The sequence below is a fragment of the Syngnathus floridae genome, chromosome 8 (genome assembly GCF_059516105.1).
Source record: "Syngnathus floridae isolate MCC-2025c chromosome 8, RoL_Sflo_1.0, whole genome shotgun sequence".
Classification (NCBI taxonomy): Eukaryota; Metazoa; Chordata; class Actinopteri; order Syngnathiformes; family Syngnathidae; genus Syngnathus; species Syngnathus floridae.
Genome location: NC_142420.1, coordinates 772,042 through 792,593, shown reverse-complemented (window position 1 = coordinate 792,593; position 20,552 = coordinate 772,042). Strand labels below are relative to the sequence as shown.

Below are 20,552 nucleotides of genomic sequence, written 5' to 3'. Positions count from 1 at the left end.
ATTCCGGGCTGAAAACAAACCAAAGCCACGCATCAACAACTATTGTGTTGCCTCAAGATGTCCGATGCCGCCTCTCGTCATTTGACCAAAACAACAGCCGCTGCTGGTGACGGTTGATTTACGTGCGCGGGATCCCAACAAATCCCTTTATGACGACGGACGGACGCTATACGTTCAGCCAAAACAATGTGGGTGGTACGCCATTCATGTGCAAATCAAGGCGCATTGTGTCCACCCGCGTCAAGACACCAGCGTCTTGTCATCTTCAATTTAGCTCCTCGTGTCCATCCCGGCCGCCCGATTCCACCGCACGCTGCGAATAAACGCAGCACCGGTAAATGACGGCGTTCTTCAACGTACCGCCAACGGACCGGGCACGGTATCCACACTCGGCCGGCCCGTGATGAGCGAAAATTCCAAACCGTGGAAGTACGTCACAATCAATCAAGAAAATAAAGCAGTAGCACCAGAATCTATTTTATATGCATCAAGGAGACATTCAGCAAATGAGGAAACAACACAGCTGGTGACTTGTGGCGAGAAGAGAATCAAGGTAGGAAAAGGCAGAAGACTCTGCTCACTCGTACAACATTCCCAGTGTCACTACAGCGTTTATTTTAGAAGAGGCCTGCGGGCGGGGGAGCACTGAGTCTCCGGGCCAGGTCGTGCAATATTTGAGTGGACTGCTTGTCAGTCAATCAAGTGAGTGCGCAAGCGTCCCATGTGGCCAGTTTGGTGCAGAGAAAAGGCATAAGCAGCGTGGCCACGAGAAGCGGGGCGATTAGCGCCGCAACAATGTGGGGCGGCGGGTCCTGGATTCGTCGGCAGGATGCAAAGTATTCCTGATGGATTTCCCGGAAGAGATCGTCCACGAGGGAGCCTCGACTCAGACACAAAGACGCGGCGGCCTTGCCATCCACACACAGCTTCAATTCATAGTAGACGCTACACAAGAAGAGAAAGAAGCTTTAGTGGCTGCTAAAGTGGCTAAAAGCGGCCGGCATTGGGTCAAAAACAACAGCAATTAAAATGACGTTGTTCGTAGGGCATTCGCAAAAACACAAACACGTAGCGGATATACACATATTTTTATTTTTAATATGACAGAAGCTCCACCGCCAAAACATCCGAGCTCGCTGCTGTTGTCTTTCGAGCCAATAGTTTTGATTTGTGAAACGCTCTGGGTGGAGACGCCCACTTGAATGCCGTAAATGTCACGAGAGTTTGCCACGACGTGAGGTCAACATCCACAAGGGGAAAGTCGGATCTACAAGATGGCTGGCTTCCTTTTGATGACAGATACTCCACCCTAACGTCCCATTTACGCCTAAGCCCCAAATGATGTCATCTGAAAAATATAGATCATTATGTAAGGAGCATTGGGGGGGGGGGGGTTCCCCACAAACCAATGGTATCCAGAAGTACCGTGCGTATCCCAGCATTTATTTTCGAATCTTTATTTTTTTTGTTTCTACAACACACTTTACCGTTTGACGGCCGGCCATGCGCATCCCTGCCAGTAGCCGCTGGTCTCCATGCTCTTGTTAAAAGCTGAGCGGCAGAAGCGGACCTCGCTATCAAACATGCGCTTGTCACACGGATGGATAATTGTCTGCGACAACGCTGCTGGAGGAGGAGACAAGACACACACACACACACATGCGCAAGCCATGCCAGCTTAAGAGCAGCACGACATGCTTTGCAAACACAGCCGACCAACAGAAGAGAACAAAGCACCTTTTATGGATTTGTGTTGTCATGTCGTCTCACCTGTCCCGTAGAAGACAAACGCCAGCGTGAAGGAAGTCAACATCCTCAAACGGGGCCTCCTAAATATTTGATGCCTTGCATCAAGAGTAAGAAAAATAGAGAGAGATTTCAAGGTCACTGCAAACAATCGTTTCGGCAATGTCGGGCTTAATATTGCTTCATTGCTTTTGTTTCTTCACTAAACAATAGCAAACTTGCAAAAATCCATTAAGAATGCAAATTGTTTATTATCAACCTCAAACTATTTGCTAGCTGCAGCCCTGCCAAGCCCTTTGTGTCCTTGTGGTGAGAGTCCAGCTCGCTTTGGCTTAGCGTTTGATGCTCTCGCAATATCTTTCCAAAGCTTGGTTCATGTCGAAAATGCAAATGAGGCCAAGGGCGGAGCCACGGACTATCTGACTCATCTTGGTTAAAGCAGCCCAGATGTCATCTCAGGAGTAGAAAGTCCGAAGTGAGGTAGGCTCACGTACGTACCTTTAGACGTCTTGATGATCGATTGAGAAGGAGCAAGAGCTGGCAGAGCGCTCGCGATCTGCCTGCCGTCTTCTGCTCTTAGTGCTGAAAGCGTGGAGCTCTTTTCGTTGCGCAACCGCAACGGACAGCCTGCTTCCGTTCCCAGAGCAGGCCTGACTGTTCCCATGCTACCCAAAGTCATGTTCCCTCCCCCACGCCCAAGAGACCCCCCGCCCCGTGTCAACAAGCCGACACGATCCCATCTCCTAGCTTGAAGTTCCTCCGAAGTTCTTGTCAATTTTTGGCCATGTGAAGCCCTTTGAGACTGTTTGTGATTTAGGGCTATACAAATAAACTTGACTTGACTTGACTTCTTCGCTAGAGTTGGGGGTCGGAATCTTGAAACCTGGCTCCAACTTCCTGAAATGTTACTTGGAATATGAGCCGAGCTTGATTTTAAGGGCTGAGGTGGAAGGTGGTTGTTGCCGGAGGCCAGAAACATCTCACTCATCGCGACATGGACCTCGCTCCGCCTCGACATTTCCAAGCGTGCCCGTTGGCCTAGCGACGCGTAGCCGCAATATCGGCACCGTGCATTTATGAGTGGAGAATTTGTTTGCACAGTGGTCCAAAGAAAACCTTTCCATGGCCCTCAAATTAAAGGCTAAATGGAGGCAAGAGTGCAAAAGTGACGCTGGAGTCTCTCGAGCTGATGGAAAACACAACAGAAAAATGGCCAAGATGCAGGCAAGCCATTTTTTGCTGACAGTGCATTCACATCCCCTTTTTTAATTCCTCACTAGGTGTCCAAAGACACGATGACCTGAAATTTTGAACAGCTGTTATCTTTTTATACGACAGATATCGGACATTTTTCCAACTCGTTGCCTCTGCTCGACACTGTCGAAAAAACGCGGGCCAGAAATCACCAGAGCTTCTTTCCCCTCGCCAGGAACATCATAAATACTCGACTTGTAAATTCAGTGTGACACGGGTGAGTTTTTTTCTTTGCATTTCTGCTGTATTGTGATAAATACGTACGTTGACGCCTGGAGCATTGGCACCTTGCCATCCTTTTCCATCGTGTCAATAAATGATTGGAAGAGACACTGGGAGGGAGAGCAAAGCCTCAGGTCAGAACTTTTGTACGACTATCGGGAAGTCAACACTTTCTCGTCCCAACCCAAAGACAAACCGCAGCGTAATCACTTTGTTTTTCCACACGCTTCTGGTAGAGGACGACGCTACTCAGTCGTTTCGAAATTGGTAGCAGTCGTTGTTGTTGCTAAAATAGCCAAAGAGGACACTTGTGAAATGAGATGAAGAAATGCTGAGTCGGCGTTACGCCTCTTGTTGAGTCAAAGTCAAAATCGCATTTCGAGACATGCGGACGAGAGAGATGCCAGATGAAGATGTACTACATGTTTCCAAGTTTGATTTGGGTGGGGGGAGGGATACTTGGGGGGTCGCAACACGCTTGATTGAAATGCGGCAGCGATGGATGCTCCGCGGGGTTTCGGAGGACACGACTCGTTGGCCGCTTTGCCCTTTCTTCTTCAAGCGGTCGGAGTTGCATTTTCATCCCTCGTGCTTAATTGGACATGTGGAGCCCGATCTCCACCTACCGTAAAGATGATGACTCTTTAGCCAGGCAGGCATCTGGTTCTCATTGAAAGCGGGCCAAAACTTCATTTATTGGCTCTTGGGCAAACGAGCCCTAATATTACTCGCCGACGAGCCCAGCTGGAAGAGGTTACCACGTTGGGAATCCATGAGGTGAAAGCCGCGGGTTGGCACCAGCTGATTGATAGGCTTCCATTTCAGCTTATTGTTATGTTTTACAATCTGCTGTCAAAGAACCAAGACGCGTGTTTGGCAGCAATCCCCATTTTTCTGCTTGATTATTCACAGACCCCATCGCCATTGCTGCTCGCAAGGAACTCCAGCGCCACGGTAACAACGGAATGCCGCTGCGGTGAAAATGACGTTGACTCCACCGCAGCATGTTTGTTTGTCACATTTGCGCGCCCGCAACGCTCGTGTCCGTCGGCGAGGGAAAACAATAGCAAAGTCGGGAGCGGCGCCGGGCCGGGCCGGGCCGGGCCGACCTCGCGGCTGGCATGGGCCGCGGTGCTTGTTGTAACCTTGCTGATTTACGCTTGGCAGTGTTGAAAACAATCCCGTGAAAAAGCCAGAAAAATGAAAGCCGAAGATGTGTTGAGCGCAAGCCCGGTTTGTCCTGGGTTCATTTTGTTTGATTTGGCTGGGAGAGCGCGCCAGCGCCGATACGGCGTACAATTTGAGGTTGCAGTCTGTTGTGAACGCTCCACTGCGGCGTGCGCTCGGCTCAGCACGGGTAGTTTGTGGACTGCTTTTTGTTTTGAAAGCACAATTGCATGATTCTTCACAACTTTGCGTTCACAAGGTGCAAGAACATTTGGCCGCATTTGGCCAGTGCAATCACTGCGGTATCGTTCGTTCACCTTTTCCCGTTGATCTATCAAGCCGTTTTTCCCCACACTTAAGCCTGAATTGGAGGGCTCGGCCAAATTACAAGCAGTGAATCCATTCAGCTACTAACTTTTTTCAAACGGCATCAGACTGGCTTAACTGGCCGTCTCGGTACGAAAGCAAAGTTTGTTGTTCAAACGATCATTAAAAAGAAAAGCAAAACCGGTGTCATGTGTCCGCGACATTATGCCAGAGGGATTTATTGGACTCAAACATTGGCTTATCATGACACGACTTGGGCCGTTTTCCGGATGTTTTGTTTTATTGATTTTTTTTTTAAGGGGAAGGGAAGAGGACATTTCTTCTTTGTCACCAAAATACTGACGACAACCAGAGCAAGGGAGCATCAAAGAATATGATCGACAAAACAAAAGAATGGAATCAAATCAATACTTCGAACCTTGCCAGAATGAAGGCAAATTTGCTAAAGCAGTTTCTGACGGCTCCAGTCTGTCACTGTCCAATGCTTGAGGCACACCACAAATGCGCCCCCGTTTCCTGAAGCACAAATTGGAATCATGACATTTGCTGCAAGGGCAACTTCCAGTTCCTCAGCACCTGCAAGCAGCAAAGAGACAGACACGCCCACCAGCGTCAGCATGCTTCACTTCGCATGTTGGTGTCAGAGCTCAGCGCTGGCTTGTCCCTCTCAGGCATGTTCACTTTACAACGCAGGGATTGAGAAGCGCCTCTGTTTTTGCAGGCCTCGTTACGCAGATAACTCGCTCACGTCGCTGTCCCAATTCAACTCATTTTTGTTGAACTGAGCTTAATGACAATCACAGTGACATGAACCAAAATGGGGATGCAAAGATGAAGAGATAAATTAGCTTTAGCTAATCAGAGGCTGCTTTTGCACGATGCTCTCGTCGCAGTAGATCATAAAAGCCAAGGAGTCACGCTAAGAAAATATATTGCTGTGCAGACGTTGCCAAGCGGTTGCCAGGAATATTGCCGACCTTGCATTCTTTTTCTTGAAATGACACGTCCGTGCCAGTGTGATGTTTTTCCTCGAACTCGTGATAAGGATGGTGGAGGTGCAAGCCCGAGGCAGACTTGACAAGTTCTTCATTCGTTCTTGTGTTGAGAAATCGGTGGCATGTTTTGACGTGTAAAATCCAGGGACACCACGTTTGACACGATGGAGAACCGATATTGCTCATTTCAGGTGTCACCAGACAGACTCAGAAGAAACCCCCAAGCCCGTCGATGACATCATTTTCCATGGAGCATTTTCTTGTATGTTCCCCAAGTCACTTTTCTTCAAATTCCAATTCAATCGATCACATTTTGAAGTCGTTTGGCGCAAAGGAAATGACGGGAGTGTCCAAATAATCCATTGAAGGGCAAAAACAGCTGTTGACATAAAAAACACCATCAGTGATAATGACAGGCATGTGAGAAGTTTGAGACCGCACGGGGCGTTGTGGTTCCGCCGCTTCCAAAATGCTATGTTTAATGGCCTAACCTAACAAGATGCACTTCTTTGTGAATGCGGGACGGCCTTTCACACAGGCTTGCAAGACAGAAGTCAATTTGTCACCGATTTTCATATTGATCACCAACATTTGTGCAGTTTGCGCTGGCAGGAAGCAAATACTTTCTGCAAGCTCGAGCCGCCTCACCTGTGCGGCCATAAGCGAGCGTGAGAGGCAAGAAATGCAAAGGTGGCAGATTTATGTGATTGCTGTCAATCGTATCACAGCCTGTTAATGGCCTCAAGCTACGGCTGGAACGACTAATTGCTTCAGCGAGCTTGTTTTATTGCCGTGCCGGTCGGTCGGTCCCCTTCTTCTGTGCCAAAAGCGAAAAAGCCTCACACATTGTCAACGTGCTCGTGCAATCAAATTTGTTTGCCTGTTCGCCAGCAGCGCAAAACCGAGACAACGACCAGCTCAGCATTTCAAGTCACCATTCAAATATTCATCAAATGTGTCAGAACCGCTCACTGTCAAGCAGAATAGGCTCCACATCTGGACTTTGGTGGCTCCGTTGTTTATTTACAAGCCAGTCCGACAACACGGCCGCACGGCTCCACTGCAAAAAGTGCGGTCGCGGACGTCATCCATTCCAAATGTGATGCGGAAATAGCGTGGAGACAATCGGAGGCCCGGCCAAGTGTGGGAGTTAGCCCGCTTAGCGCGGAAAACCGCATCCCGTCGACGCATCATTCTGTCTCGGTCGGTTTTATTTCTTTCCTTTTTTTTCTTTGATTGGATTTGCCAGTCGGATGAAAACGAACGTAAAAAACGAACATTTGTCAGGCCAGAAAAATGGTTTGGGTTTTTTGCAGCGACAATGAAAACTTAGCTTCCTTACTTGTCGAATGGGTGTCAAGGCCAATGATAGGTGGTCTCACTGGCTATTCATTCGGCTCTCTTTGGACACGCACCACTTTCAGCCCAAACTTCAGTGTCACACGAAAACGTGTCAAGCCAAGCTCAAGTGGATGGAAGTGGACACCTTTGGTTTGAACGTCCCATTGATCGTTCCATTTCCCCGCTGGAAGAGCTCAAGTGCACACAATGTACCAAGGCTGCAGGGGAAGAGTCGGAGCAAACGACCGGCGTCTGCTCCCATTTGCCTCGCTCTCATCCCGAGCCAAGTCGTCAGAAGACTCTTTGAACCTGACACGAGCTCGAGTCTGCTAACGTCCCCGTTGCATGTGTACGTCTGGCCCATATAGGAGCTTGCGTGGCTAGTAGCAAACATTTGGCTCGCACGCTTCCAATTCATGTTGCAGCTTCCAACCACAATGGCCACACTTCAATTTGAATTATGAGCACGGGTCCTTCGAGCACTTTTTGTGTTTTGGCGTCTTTGGTGAGACATGCCCATCCAATTCTGTTTTGAATACATGATACAACATTGAGTGCTGAGCGATTGTTTGGGATCCCCACATTCATTGGCACTGGAAATCGGGCCGTCTTCAGCCATGCTGAGGCCCCTCGATGCGCACTCATTTGTCATCAAGAATAACAAACAGCGATTCTAAACAGCCCCAATATTCTGTTGGATTTTCCAAATCGCTTTAACTTCACAAAGTCAAGACGTGAGCTGCGGCCAGAACGGCGATCAACCGACGGCCAGCACGGCAGCCGACTAAATACAAGCAAAGCCACGAGACAACGAGAAACACCTGGACGAGACAACGAGCGGCCGAGGAAGCCGATTGGTCCGTGGAAGCCACCCGGCTGACGAGGACAGGTGGAAGGGATAGTAGATCGTTGGTGACAAAGGGAGACCTGGACTACCAAAAAGCAAATGCAATGATAAATGTTTCACTTCATAAATACAGTAAGAGGTTAAAAACACAGTTCAGGACATTTCCAAACAGATAATGGCCGCCTATTGAGAGCCGCTTCCCCTTTCCCGCACAAGGCAGCGCTTGTCAAGCACGGGAACAAACTGTGCTTCCGATTGGAATGGAAGCGCGTCTAGCCAAATGGGACAGCGAAGGACAAACGGGGTCACCTTGGGCGAAAAGAAGATTGAAAAGCGCCTCTCGCCCACTCGGCCAATTTTCACGGACGGTCACAAACAACGGCATTGTTTGCGCCGCCGTTCCCACTGTACCTCCTCAACACTGGGCTGGCTCCCTCTTGGACTTCCTCCCTCCTTGTGGCGGGGCAATTACTGTAACTGTCACTTTTTTGTTCTTTCTCATCCAAGGAAGAAAACGGAAAGTTCTTATGCCCCCCCTCCTTCCTGTGCCTTCATTCTTTTTGTCATCCCGGGGTGCGCGGCGTAAACTGTGTCCACTTCAATCACGATGTGCTCTCTGATTAGATGTTAGCTCAGCTGGGGACGCAAGCGGGCGGGCGCGGGGCTATTTGGCCTCGGACGGTTAGTTGGGGTAAATAGCCAGTGTGGGCAAACGTCTGTCACGTGCGTGTTTGTCAGTCGATGGCGAGGGGGGGTGACCTCGAGATGGGCCGGTTCCACCCAATCCGATGGGCCGCAACGATGCACAAGCGCACGCGCACACACACACTGACATGCCCGCATGTCCAGCGCCTAAGTGATACACCCCCAATATCCTCAACTTGATGCAAAAAGTTGACCGAGTGGAGCTGTGGCAGACAATCAAATGTTGTGGAAAACTACAAAGCCGGAAGATCCATTTGCGGGGCTTTTTCCATTTCATCCTTGCGCAACTCGTTGGAAGGACAACTTGTCGATTTTCTTCATTTTGCAATGAAGACGTATGGCAGCTGCACAAGCCATTTCTACGTGGAGAACCAGAATTGTTTGTCCTCATTTCTACTCTTGCGCTAGTTGAAAGTGACCACACAAGACACCAGAAGACTCTTTTGTTGATCGCTTGCGGTGTTTGTATGAAATGCGTGCCGGCCGAGCGGTTTGTGTACTGGCAGCGCTCGTTTATTTTGCGACTGTGTGTCACACAAAACAGAGTAAACACAGCTTATAGAAGAAATCAAAGCAGTAATCCTTACTTGTCAACAGGCTTCTTTTGTGCCCAACAGTGTGGCCCGGGTTGCCATTCTCGCCCCCGATGTGGACAAAAGACAGACCTCTAATGGAGTCAATAATTACAGGCGCTGGCTCTTATGGGCTCCAATTGTGCAAATCCAGACGTGCGCCTGTGCATTAACTTCCAAACTGGGGACTGTGTTCTGTCAAATCAACTCAAAGTGTCATCTCAATGTATATAGTATACACACTCATTCTACCGTGTAACCTTGTTGAGGGGTCGTCACGGCCGCAAATCTCCATCTTTGAAGCACGCCCCCCGGACTTGATGTCCAAACCGGCCTGTGATGACTTCCTAGTTGCCGTGCAATCTTTTTGGTGACTTTTTGGAGGCTCGGGCAAGTGGCATTCTGCGTGCCGTGCCGTGCCGTGCCGTGTGCTGGCTCCCCATCCGAAGCCTGCCTGATGTCTCAGACTCAAGTCTAAGAGGTTTATCAGCTCTGGCCTAGGAGATTAGACACCGCTTACTGCAGGGATGAATCCACTTTAAACGGTGCATTTGCATTTCAAGACAATCTCAGGAAGCGAGCTTCACCGTTGTTTCCCAACAAATTAGTTTTAGCCTTCTGGGGGGGTTGCAAGTGTTGGCCATAATGGAACTATACACGACCACCAAAAAAAAACATTTGGACAGTCTTTGGTTTTTGGAGGACTTCCCTCCCCCGTTCGACACCAGAAAGAGAGAAAATAAAACGTCAGCCGAGTGCGTAAATGAATACATAGGTTTATTTAAATAAATGCTTTGCCATAACAAAAAAAGACAAAGGTTACAAGAGTACATATAAATTACAAGTAGAATAAATATTACACAGTGATATTCGCTTGAATAATTTGACTTTTATTCTTATTTGTCATTGCAAATCCTGACCATTTGAATTCCCCCCTCCATCTGTCCATCCGTCCAATTCAGAGCACCAAATTGATGCGAACCAAAGCAAATGTGTTACGTATTGAGAAAAAGCTGTCGATACTGTACTACCAAAGGATGAAAAGTGAGTTAAAAACCAAAATCGGGAGACACGAGGGAAACGCGGCGAGCAAGTCGCCACTGACGCTGCGCCGCTTGTCGGCGAGACATGTGAGATGTCAAATGCCGCAGCGGCGGCTCCTCCTCCGCATTTCCTCGGCTCCCGCCATGCTGTCTTACTAAGCGGCGTCTAATGATATGCGCTGGGTCGGGGGAAAGTGGCTCAGCCCTGAATATGTGCACTGTACAAGGTGATCGCTCTTCCTATGTCACCGCCTCGGAATTAAAAAGAAAAGAAAAGGAAAAAATCAGGCCCTCTTGCTGCAAATGATGCAGAGCCCCTGTCAACAAATTTCCCCCAAAGTGACCCTTGAAAAGGTGAGCACGACATGACACGGACAACATCAAGTTTTTTTTCTTTCTTTCTTTTCTTCCCTTTCACTGACTTCCTGTTGGATCAATATCAATGCTGGTCTGATTCCTTTGCGGTTGTCGGGAGCTGTCGGGGGCAGTGCCTGCCTGCGCAAATTATATTCACAACTGCAAGCATGTTTTGTTTTGCGTGTTGCTTCACGTCCAAAACAAACGTCCTCTGGCAGCCGCTCGCTCTCTCTGTCTCTCTCTCTCTCTCTCTCTTTCTCTCTCTCGGCCAACTATATACATTGGCAGTCACGCAACAAACACGAAAATCAAAGAGGCTTGCATGAATCTTAGCTTATCACTTGTGAGGTCCAACCGCCCGTAGGTCGCATTTCCGATCAAAGCGGGCAAAGGGAATCGTTCCTCTCGCTTGACCGACAGCGACCCCTTGACCCCCGTGTCAAGTGTCGCTCCTAGCGAGGGGCTGTCTGAAAAAGTCAATGTCACCTGAGCGGTGTCCATTTTACCAATGAAATGTATTTGCATAAAGGAAGGCACTGGGAGGGGAAGGGGCAGGGGGGGCACACACATATTCACAGATGGGGACCAACTCGAGTGAAATGACGCAGCAGAAGTTTAAAAAAAAAAAAAAAAACACACACATTCAAGGACTAGATTTCATGGTTCCACCAAACAGAGAGAAAAAAAAGCACGGCTTGGGGTAAAAGCGGGCTACCTGAAGGCAAATCAAAAAGCACAAATGCAAGAGAATCTCGCCTGTCCGAACTTTGTACGTTTGATCGTGCGCTCGACTCAAAAAGTCCAAATTGAGTCCCGTCGGGCGAAAAGCATTTTCCTCTCTTGCCTTTGATTTCACCGTCACCGTTTGGCAGCGTCTGTTCAAAATAGGCACATTTGGCATATCGGGCTAGCTACGCACGCTCAAAGAGCCATGGGCGTCCTCTTTACGTTGCCAAACCACCAATTCACAGCGGACAGCCGTGTCCAAGCAGTGAAAAAAGAAAATCAAACCAGGGGAATGAAATTAAATGACATGATTTGGTTTTGTCTGGTATTGGCTGACAAAGCGGGCTAATAGGTAGCACCGGTGACGTGCGCTGAGGTTCCTGACTGGGGAGGCACTGACGTAAATCCCCCACCCCAATTAGTGAATAAATCTGCTGCATTGTCCCAACCACCTGAAAGCCAGCAACCCGCCCTCTCCCAGTTCCCCCAAAAAATAATCATTCCTTACACGTAGTACTTCTGTCAGCCAGTTTTGTACAAGGGGTCCCGTGAGCCACATTTAGCGAGATGAGCGTTTGGTCAACAACAGAAGAGGAAAAAAAAAATATACAGGTGTTATTTTCATTTTCGACATTTTTTCAAAGGGAGATCTCAACCCTCCTGTTATGTATGTCACGGGTCAAATTGACCCATGTCAAGTATTTTTTTATTTTATTTTTTCCCGGTATGAAACATCTGCTGCTCGGCATGATGGATGTACATAATCAATTCATTTCAAGAACATTGTCGCTGTTCCTGAGAGTGGAACGTAACAGGAGGGTTCACAACTCTTGAGCTGAGACGGGAACATATACGTACACGCGTTGTTCAGAGCGGAAATGTAGGCCGTGTGTCTTGGAAGGGAGGAAAGGGAGGAGGAGAGGGGGGGGTGATGTTTGATTGTGGTCCTCGTATTCTGTTTGTCCTTTACTCGTTGTTGTTGTTGGTGCTCTCCAGGTCTTTACACTGGATGTCTCCGCCACTGTAATCCGTGCCGGGGAGTTGAACGCCGTACTTGTCCACACACCAACAGATGCCGCGTTTGCGGCCACGGGACGCCTTGCACTGCGGGTCCACAAGCGGCATTTGGTCGGACGACAGCCCACGCAAAAAAGTAGCTCGAAGAGGGCAAATTCACTCACTCACTCACTCACTCACTCACTCACTCACTCACTCACTCACTCACTCACTCACTCACTCACTCACTCACTCACTCACTCACTCACCTGTTTGCGTTTGAAGAATCCTTTTCTGTCACAGTTAGGAAGGTACAAAGAGAGAGCCATGACTCGAGACGTATCTTTCATTCCCTGAATGATGCCGTCCAGTTTTCTCCGGCAGGGTCCCTGCAAACGTCGACCGATTCAAAGGCTTGCTTTGTATTCCGGCAGATCGGCGGCCGCCATACTCACAAACTCGGGCTCGTGTTTGTCCACGGGCAGCGGGGAGTAGTCCATGGCGGAGCCCATGGAGCGCTGCTTGCCCAGCTTCCTCTTCAGCTCCTTGCGCATGGCGTGCACCTTTTTACTGTTGACAATGTCTTTGGTCAGGAGCGGCACCTTGGCCGGCTGCAGCTCCTCCGTCATCTCCGCCGCCGTCGTGTCCTCGTGCTCCCGGGACTCGCCCTCTGAACCCCGACAAAGAAACTGCGGTCAAAGTCAAGCCTGCCGTCCACCAAGGGACGACGGTATCAGTCGCAAAGATACTCGAATGCCGAAATGTCTTCAGCGTTACATCTTTGAGACCTTTGCTTGTTATGCCTTCTCTGGCAATGACCAACATGACCCAAAGGCAACAGCGGGCGGGTGTTTGTGGAGACACCAGAGCTCGGCTGATGAACGGCAGCTGACACAAGGCTTCCAAAACACACATTGCCCTTCCTTGGATATCTGTTTTGCTTGCTGACATTTTGCATCCCGGGTCGAGCCGAACCAGGAAAAGAATTGTTGGGTATTGGATGTAGAAGTCCCGCGCGTTGGACAACGCCATGTCAGATATTTTTACTAGCGCCGTTAAATCAGAGACCAAAAGATTGGACTCGACACCGGCGTCGGTAAGCACTCAACTCCACTTGCACGGCCGGCCAAAAAGGAAGGACCTCGTTCGTAAAGCCGATTGAGTACGGATAGGACGGCTATACCTTGGGTTCCGCAAATTGTCTCGATAGGATCGTCCTTTGTCCTTAGTCCTTTGCTTCCCCTCCCCCTTCTATAAGCCAGCAGCCCGGGCAGAAGAGCTTTGAGGCCACAAAAAGAAGCCCTCGGCCCCCCCTTTGCGCCGCAAGTCGGTTAGCGCGGGGACTTTGCCAGACCTCGCCTCGCCGGAGCGCCCGTGCCAGCGGATGACCCCGGTTATATTTATCTGACAAGGAAACCCGCTGCGGTGCAAAGGGCCAAGAAGCGCTGAACCGGAGAGGAATTCTGGCTGCGGCCAAATACCGCTGTCCAAATATATTTGTTTGGAGTGAGACAATAGGCTGGTAAAGTCGCCCACTGGTTGCTACACAGCCCGGTTACCGTGGAGAAAGGCAACGGGGACACGAGCCACGAGGAACTGATGTTCAAAGAGCCTGACACAGCTTGAGTGTCTGGAGTCTCTGGTTGGTTGTGGGGGCGCGGTAGGTGGGGGGGAGGGGGGGGGGGTCTACAAAGTGATTACCGGAATTGAGTCTTGGGCTTGTGCACAGCCATCTCTTTGAAATGAATCTCGCAACTCATGACTTGGCAGGCCTGGGCTTTGTGTTTGGATGTGTCCTTGTCTCTCTCTCGCTCTCTCGCTCTCTCTCACACAGACTGCACAGCTAAATATAAATACGGCATTCCCGTCTAGGCCACCCCCTGACTGCTCTAGAAAACATACTTAATGCTTAGCCGGCGCGCTATTTGCTTGTGCACACATTTTAGCAATCTGTTTTGGGCGTGAAGAAACCAATCTTTGCGTTTGTTCATCTTTTGTGGGGGTGCGGTTCTCCCGATGAGCAGGTGCACCGTGTTTCAGGTAGCCAGCCCTGTAGAAGAAAAAAAAAAATGGAGGCCTGGAGGCATTCAAGTCAGCCAGGTGAGCCAAGTGGTGCTTGTTGGATTTCCTAAAATGAGGCCACGTGTTGTGTCCGTCCGGCCTTTGCTTGGGTCTGAAATTCCATCTTTTTGAAGATGCAAGGGAGTTGCCATTTCATCTCACCCGTGGCTAGGCTACGCTAATTACGGAGGTAAATGAGCCCGTGACGTTAGTAAACCATCCCTCCGCTTGAATACGTATTTCACCATGAAGTGAGACAGAGGTGTGAACTAACCGGCAACAATGTTTAGGAATCGGTTTGAAGTTCAGAAACATTTTATGATTTCAATTGGCATGTTTGCGACCCAATAAAAAGTGACAAAATATTTAGAGCCTCCCCTCCCCTCACTGAGCTTTCTCAATTCCTGACTCAACAGGAATCAGACAAACAAATTGGGGAACGGTTGCAACATTCTTGCTTTTGAGCGAGGTAAATTGTGTCGAAGAAAGAGCTAGCTCCTCATCTTGTGCAGAGAAACCTCTCGCTTTTGTTTTCTGACGAACAATCAGATGCTGAGAAACGGCCAAAGACCAAATAAACAGAGGATGTGAGTTATTCCACAAAGGAAAAACAGCATTGTGGATCAAACAGCTGCAAAGAAATGGTCCACGTCCAAATTTTGCTCTGAGGTCTCGTCCCACCCGCATCTAACTTTGGCTTCCTAACGAGCGACATTGACGGACAAAATCTCTCCTTGGGCTCACAACAAGGGTCAAGGGTCTTCAATCCCGGTCCTCGGGTGTCCCCGCTGCGGCGCACTTGATGCAAATGATCAGCCGGAGGTGTGCAGAACATCGGGATCATTTGAGCGGAAAAAGAGGCATTGCCTGCGACCGCACTTGCGCAAATGAAACATTTGTTGCTGAGTGGGCAGCGACCAAAACAACACGCCACGCTCTCAGTCTTCTTTGGAGGAAAGTAAGCCAATAGCAGCGTGGCAAAACAAAAGTGCAAACAGTAGAAGGGATTACCGTTTTGTGTTCTTATGGTGATCGTGTTCCCGATACGCTCTGAGCTGATAATTGAGCGGCCGGTGCGAGACGTCGAGTCGAATGGAGCAAATGTCGCCCTAAATATTTGCCGCCGACCGGTGCGTGTCGGGGGAGACGATTTGTTAACCGGCGACAGCGCCGACCGAGAGTGTCGCGTGTCACCATGATGACAAAGTAACTCCAGATCTTATATCGCTGTCAAAAGCCAATGTAGGCCTTTGGCTTTGGCATGTGCGCTCCGACTCCAACTCGCTGACCTTTTGCCGTAACCGGAGAACCTGCAAGGGATCCATCCGTCTTGTGTGCTCAAGGTGAGACGGACGGACGGACAGATAGCAACAATGACGAGCTTTAGTTATTTGGCAAACGGATGGAGCTAAAGGTCCTATGTGAAGCTTAAAACGGCCCGCTGCCACAAAGTCATATCTGTTCCCGGGGGACATAGCGACTCTCCCGATTCAGAGAACTCTTTTGGCCCTAGACTCGGAGATGGAGCCACTAATGAATGCTCTGCTGGAACATGACCCCCAGACACCGCCGTGGCCTTTGCTTACACGACGTAATACAAGAAGGGCGAGTGGAAATTTCGGATTCTTGACTCCCATTGTTGGGCCTCAAAACGTTTGCGGCTGCCGCTACGGCTACGGTCATGGCCTCCTGAGCTCTCCTCCGAGCGTTTACCTCGCTCAGCTGCAACAAACCAGAAGCTGGCCTTGTCGCTTCCAATCCACTCCGCCGTTTGACACTCAGAAATCCGAAATTTGCTGGGAGTCTGAGGTTATGGCATGGATGACGCAAAGGGAATTTAGGGCCACCAAAGGGAAGAAAATGAACCGCTGGCGGCAGGCAACTCACAGACACACAAAAGCAAAGGCATCCCGGATGAGTCCAGAATCAAGAAAGGCTGCTTTGCGCTTGCCAACTATTGAGCTGACAAGTTGCTAACGCCTTTTGGAGTGGCCCACTCTGGAGAAATACCTTGGCGGGATTTGAAGCCTCAACTCGCTTCCCTCTCTCGCTCTCTCTCTGCTTTGGTCCAACACTCTGTCGCTCTCATTCCGCCGTTTGTCTCGCCAACGGATGCCGATTTAACGCTAATCGGACCCTAGATAGCGCTCGGGAACTCACAGAGTCAAGAAAAGCATTCTCGGCCGGATATTAGTCAAGTAGCATTTTCCAGAGGGTCCCTCTCGCCTAGTTGGCCTGTGAGATTGCAAATTGGTAAATGAGAGTAATGACTACCAGATCTCTCTAGGTGGCGGCACTGAGTGGCTTTGGTTTTGAGTTGAAGTCAAGATTGGGGTGGCTTCCGGCCTGAAGAGAAATGCGTTGCCGTGGTATCGGAGACATCGGCGGGTAGACATATAAAAAATAGATCATCAGCCTGCTTTTTCGGACAAGTGAAGCTGAGAGATGTCAATCAAGCACAGGCTGTGAGATTTGGGCAAACAATCTGCAGAAAGCCTGCTTCGAATCAAATTAAGGCGCTAAGTTAATCAGGTGGCACCTGCCATCTGTCAAACTAACGGCTACTTTACCATTTGGGTTTTTTTTTTTACATTCGCCCACCATCTGGGGTCTTGATAGAGGCTCGGGCTCGGTAGACGTTAGTCACCTGGCAAGTTGAATTGGAAAGATGCTAATGAATCATCACAAATTCATTTCAAATGAGGAGTAACCGTTTTTGTTGATGACTCACTGATTATATTTGTTGACCGTTCCAATGTTTTTTTGTTTTGTTTTTACTCAGGGCAGATTTCATTGGAAAAATGTTATCAAACATGCTGGCTTACTGGCAAACAAAATTGAAAATTGAAAATTGAATTGTTTTTAACTTGGTCGATTCGACCCGTTGCGTTGGAAAGCTGCCAGTTTGCAAGTCATGATTTCATTGCAAATGTGTCACCAATTTCATCGCATTGTAGTATTTCATGAACTTGCGCATGAGTCAAATTGACCGGCAACACACCCAGGGTGCTTCAACCAGCTTGACATTGCGCCCCGCGGTGCGCGCACCATATGCACTGAGTTAAGAAGACATCACCGCGATGCCAAAAGCGCCCGCACACCCAGCACGCCCGCCAGCACGCACGCACGCACGCACGCACGCATGCAGGGCCCCCATCGCCTCACCGCCCGCCCGCCCGCGCGCGCATGCACACGTCCTTAGGTTCCTTACCTACGGGCGGGTGCGCCGGCTTGTATCCCTTCTGGTTGCTGCAGGCTCCGCGGCCGTGGAGGAGGGCGTGCAGGGGCTTCTCCTCGCCGCTGCGGGGTAGGCAGCGCAGGCCCTGCGCGCACGTCCCCGTGTAGACGCCGCAAGCCTGGCCCTCGCTCAGCGCGCACGTGAGGCAGCAGCCGCAACCCGGCTCCTTGACCAGCTGGCAGCCGCTCGGGATCGGCGGGCACATGGACCTGGCCTTGTCGTCGCACGGCTCGCACGGCACGTACGAGGCCCAGCAGCAGCAACCGCGCAGTCCCCACAGAAGCGTCCCCAACAGGCACAAAGTCCCAAACATTGTTGTCGTCTCGCCTAGTTATCGCGTAAAAGCGGCGCACAGGAGGAGGCGGAGGAGGAGGACCAGGAGGAGGCGGCGGCGGCGGTGGCGGCGGCGGTGGGGGGAAAAGTGGACCGCTCTAATGAAGCACAATGCCTCAATCAGATAATCCAGTCTTAAAAGCTAAAGCCAAGAGTCTTTATCCAAGTGGTGCTGCGATCGAATTCAAAACAAGAGCAAAAAGCACCTTAATTGGAGACGTGCACAAGTTGGCGCCCCAAATCCCCCAAAGGATCGCCCGCTGCAAAAAGAAGACGCTCCAAAAAAAAAAAAAGCAAAAGTCTTTGCGTTAGAGGGCGCCAAAAAGGCCAACAACTATAGCTGCATGCGCTCCCCTTCAATTAGTGCGACTTTCTCCAGCGGAGGCTCCGGAGCAGACTGATCAACTTGGGAGCTGCTTTGGCTTTTTAAAAACAGCCCGACGAGCCCAAACCCCGAACTATGAATACGCTCAACAGCAGCCGGGAAGGCAAGGCAAGACAAGGCAAGGCAAGGCAAGGCAAGGCAAGGCAAGGGAAGGGAAGGGACGGGAAGGGAAGGGAAGGGAAGGAAAGGGAAGGAAAGGGAAGGAAAGGAAAGGAAAGGAAAGGGGAGGCAAGGGAGGGGAAGCGAAGGGAAGGGAGGGGAGGCGCACTTGTTCCACGGCTTGGAGCCACGCCAAAACTCTCTCGCTGTCTCTCTCTCTGTCTCTCTGTCTCTCTCTGTCTCCCCCCCCCCCTCCCCACACACACAGGCTGAGCTCATGCTGAGGTGCAAGACAGAAAGAAAAGTCACCACATTGAGCAAACTGAGCCTTGCAACATTCGGACGACAAAAGTGATCATAATCAAGAAAAAAAACAACTTTGGATCCACCTGTTGCGTTTCATGACTAAAGCAAAGACAAACATAACAATGTGACTCGCTGCATGTGTCAAAATATCATCCCATCACGAAATGAATGATATGAGGAAGGAAGGAAGGAAGAAAGGAAGGAAGGAATTCATTTTAGCCAAGGTTGTTAGTGGAAAGTCTTTGTCACACGTGTATGTTTTGGCTCTGCTGAGTGACAAACACTTCAAGTTTGCCTCGCCCCAAAAAATAAATCAAATGATCTTTCTAAAATTCAGTGACCAACTGGTCTTCATCAAGGAAAAGTGGAGGAAAGTCTTAATTGGTGTCAAGGAAATAAATTGAAGCAATGACGAGCCTGATGGCACACACACGTGTTTAGAGGAGAGACGCTGTTCGCGTGTGTTGCAGGCGAGCCTGACAAGCCAATCTTGCGCTGACATTGTTGTCTGCATCCACAATAAGAGCTGATTGTTTCAGCGTGTGCTGCGCACATGTCATCCTTGGGCCCGCCGGCCGGCCAAGCTCAAGGCTGTTCTTTCCATCTCTGCAGCAAATAGATAGATCACTTGTCCTTCGTGTATCACACGCTGCGTTTGCTTTCCAACAACTTGCCACGAATATTCTTCACCATGGTACGTAACTTTGTATGAAGTACTCATCGTGTGTGTCCACTAGAAGGCACTGTTAGTGACGCTAAAGGGTTGCAGGCTCATGTCTGGCAGGCAGGCAGGCAGGCAGGCAGGCAGCTCTAGTGTAGTGTACAGCTGTATGGCAGGCTGAGTGTCAGTGCGGCTATTGGATGGTACCGCCGGCGAGCCCAAAATAGACACCCGAGGGTTTGTTTTTAGCAAGAGCCTTTTCGCTCCAGAGAGAGTCAAAATAAGTCGTGACACGTTTGGAAGTTGACTTTGGATCCGTCGGCCCATTATGCGTGCTCTTTTGCATGCATCTGCAGCAAATGGTCTTTATTGTGCAAGGCCCGCCCGCCCGCCCGCTCGCTCTGAAGCGGTCGCCAGTCGGTCGCAAGCGGACGTAAGGATAAACAATTTTTAGGCTTTAATGGCAGAAAGAAATTCCAGCGGCGAGCTATCAGGAGAGTTAAATACACAAAAATAAATCAGGTCAAGCAAACGCGATGATGACGAAAAAAGACCAACGACAACACGGTGTACGAAACAACCACCTCTGTCAAACATTGCAACGTCGTTTCTTTTCCTCTTTCCGTGCATTGACTTTCAAAACAAATTCATGGCAGAGAGCCATCGTACGTATGCCTTCTATTTTGGGCAAGAAGCGAGCGAGCGAGCAGGCGGCGTGCTCTCGTCGACTGACCCTGCAATTTTCCAGATTCCCTCCACTCCCAAAGTGGACATTTCAAGTGCCAAAGTCTTGATCGAAGACAGAAAGGGCCAGACGCTGCCAGAAAGCGCTCGTTAAAACAATTCAGCTGGATCGTAGATATTAGTTTGTCTTTGCAGTCATTCGATCGGTTCCCTAATCATTCTTGCGGCTGCGAGTCCGTCCACGCAAGTCCGAGTCGCTCGCTCCCCGCAGATGACGTGAAGGGGCAAAGCGGACGGACGGACGGAGCCCTTCTGACTCGGGCTGACGCTCGAGCGGGGGAATCCATTTTCTTCGGGAATGTAAACCGTTGTGCGGGAAAGAACGTCATTGCCACGGAGTCAGTTTGGGATTGATTTTTCCCATCCGTAATCAATCTGGCCCAAAGTAAACCAGCCTCCGATGCTCTTCTTTGGACGTTGTTATTGT

General features: G+C 49.8%; 2 protein-coding genes across 5 annotated transcripts; both read right to left on the bottom strand.

Annotated features, from left to right (window-relative positions):
• Positions 1-460: 460 nt before the first annotated feature.
• On the bottom strand, positions 461-2,396 carry LOC148393777 (receptor activity-modifying protein 1-like). Of its 4 annotated transcripts, none has more exons than XM_088382757.1 (4): positions 2,245-2,396; positions 1,771-1,844; positions 1,488-1,626; positions 461-945 (listed from the first exon to the last, which is right to left on the bottom strand). In XM_088382757.1, exons 2-4 carry the CDS (start codon positions 1,811-1,813, stop codon positions 699-701), a joined length of 429 nt encoding a protein of 142 aa, XP_088238883.1. In that variant the 5' UTR covers positions 1,814-1,844; positions 2,245-2,396; the 3' UTR covers positions 461-698. The 4 variants fall into 4 exon arrangements, with proteins under 4 accessions (XP_088238883.1, XP_088238885.1, XP_088238886.1 ...); XM_088382759.1 differs by having other exon boundaries at positions 1,488-1,623; XM_088382760.1 differs by lacking the exon at positions 2,245-2,396 and adding an exon at positions 2,006-2,229 and having other exon boundaries at positions 1,488-1,623.
• Positions 2,397-9,936: 7,540 nt separating this feature from the next.
• igfbp5b (insulin-like growth factor binding protein 5b) lies at positions 9,937-18,578 on the bottom strand. The gene is made up of 4 exons (XM_088383129.1): positions 17,571-18,578; positions 12,754-12,968; positions 12,568-12,687; positions 9,937-12,406 (listed from the first exon to the last, which is right to left on the bottom strand). Exons 1-4 carry the CDS (start codon positions 17,908-17,910, stop codon positions 12,269-12,271), a joined length of 813 nt encoding a protein of 270 aa, XP_088239255.1. The 5' UTR covers positions 17,911-18,578; the 3' UTR covers positions 9,937-12,268.
• Positions 18,579-20,552: the final 1,974 nt, after the last annotated feature.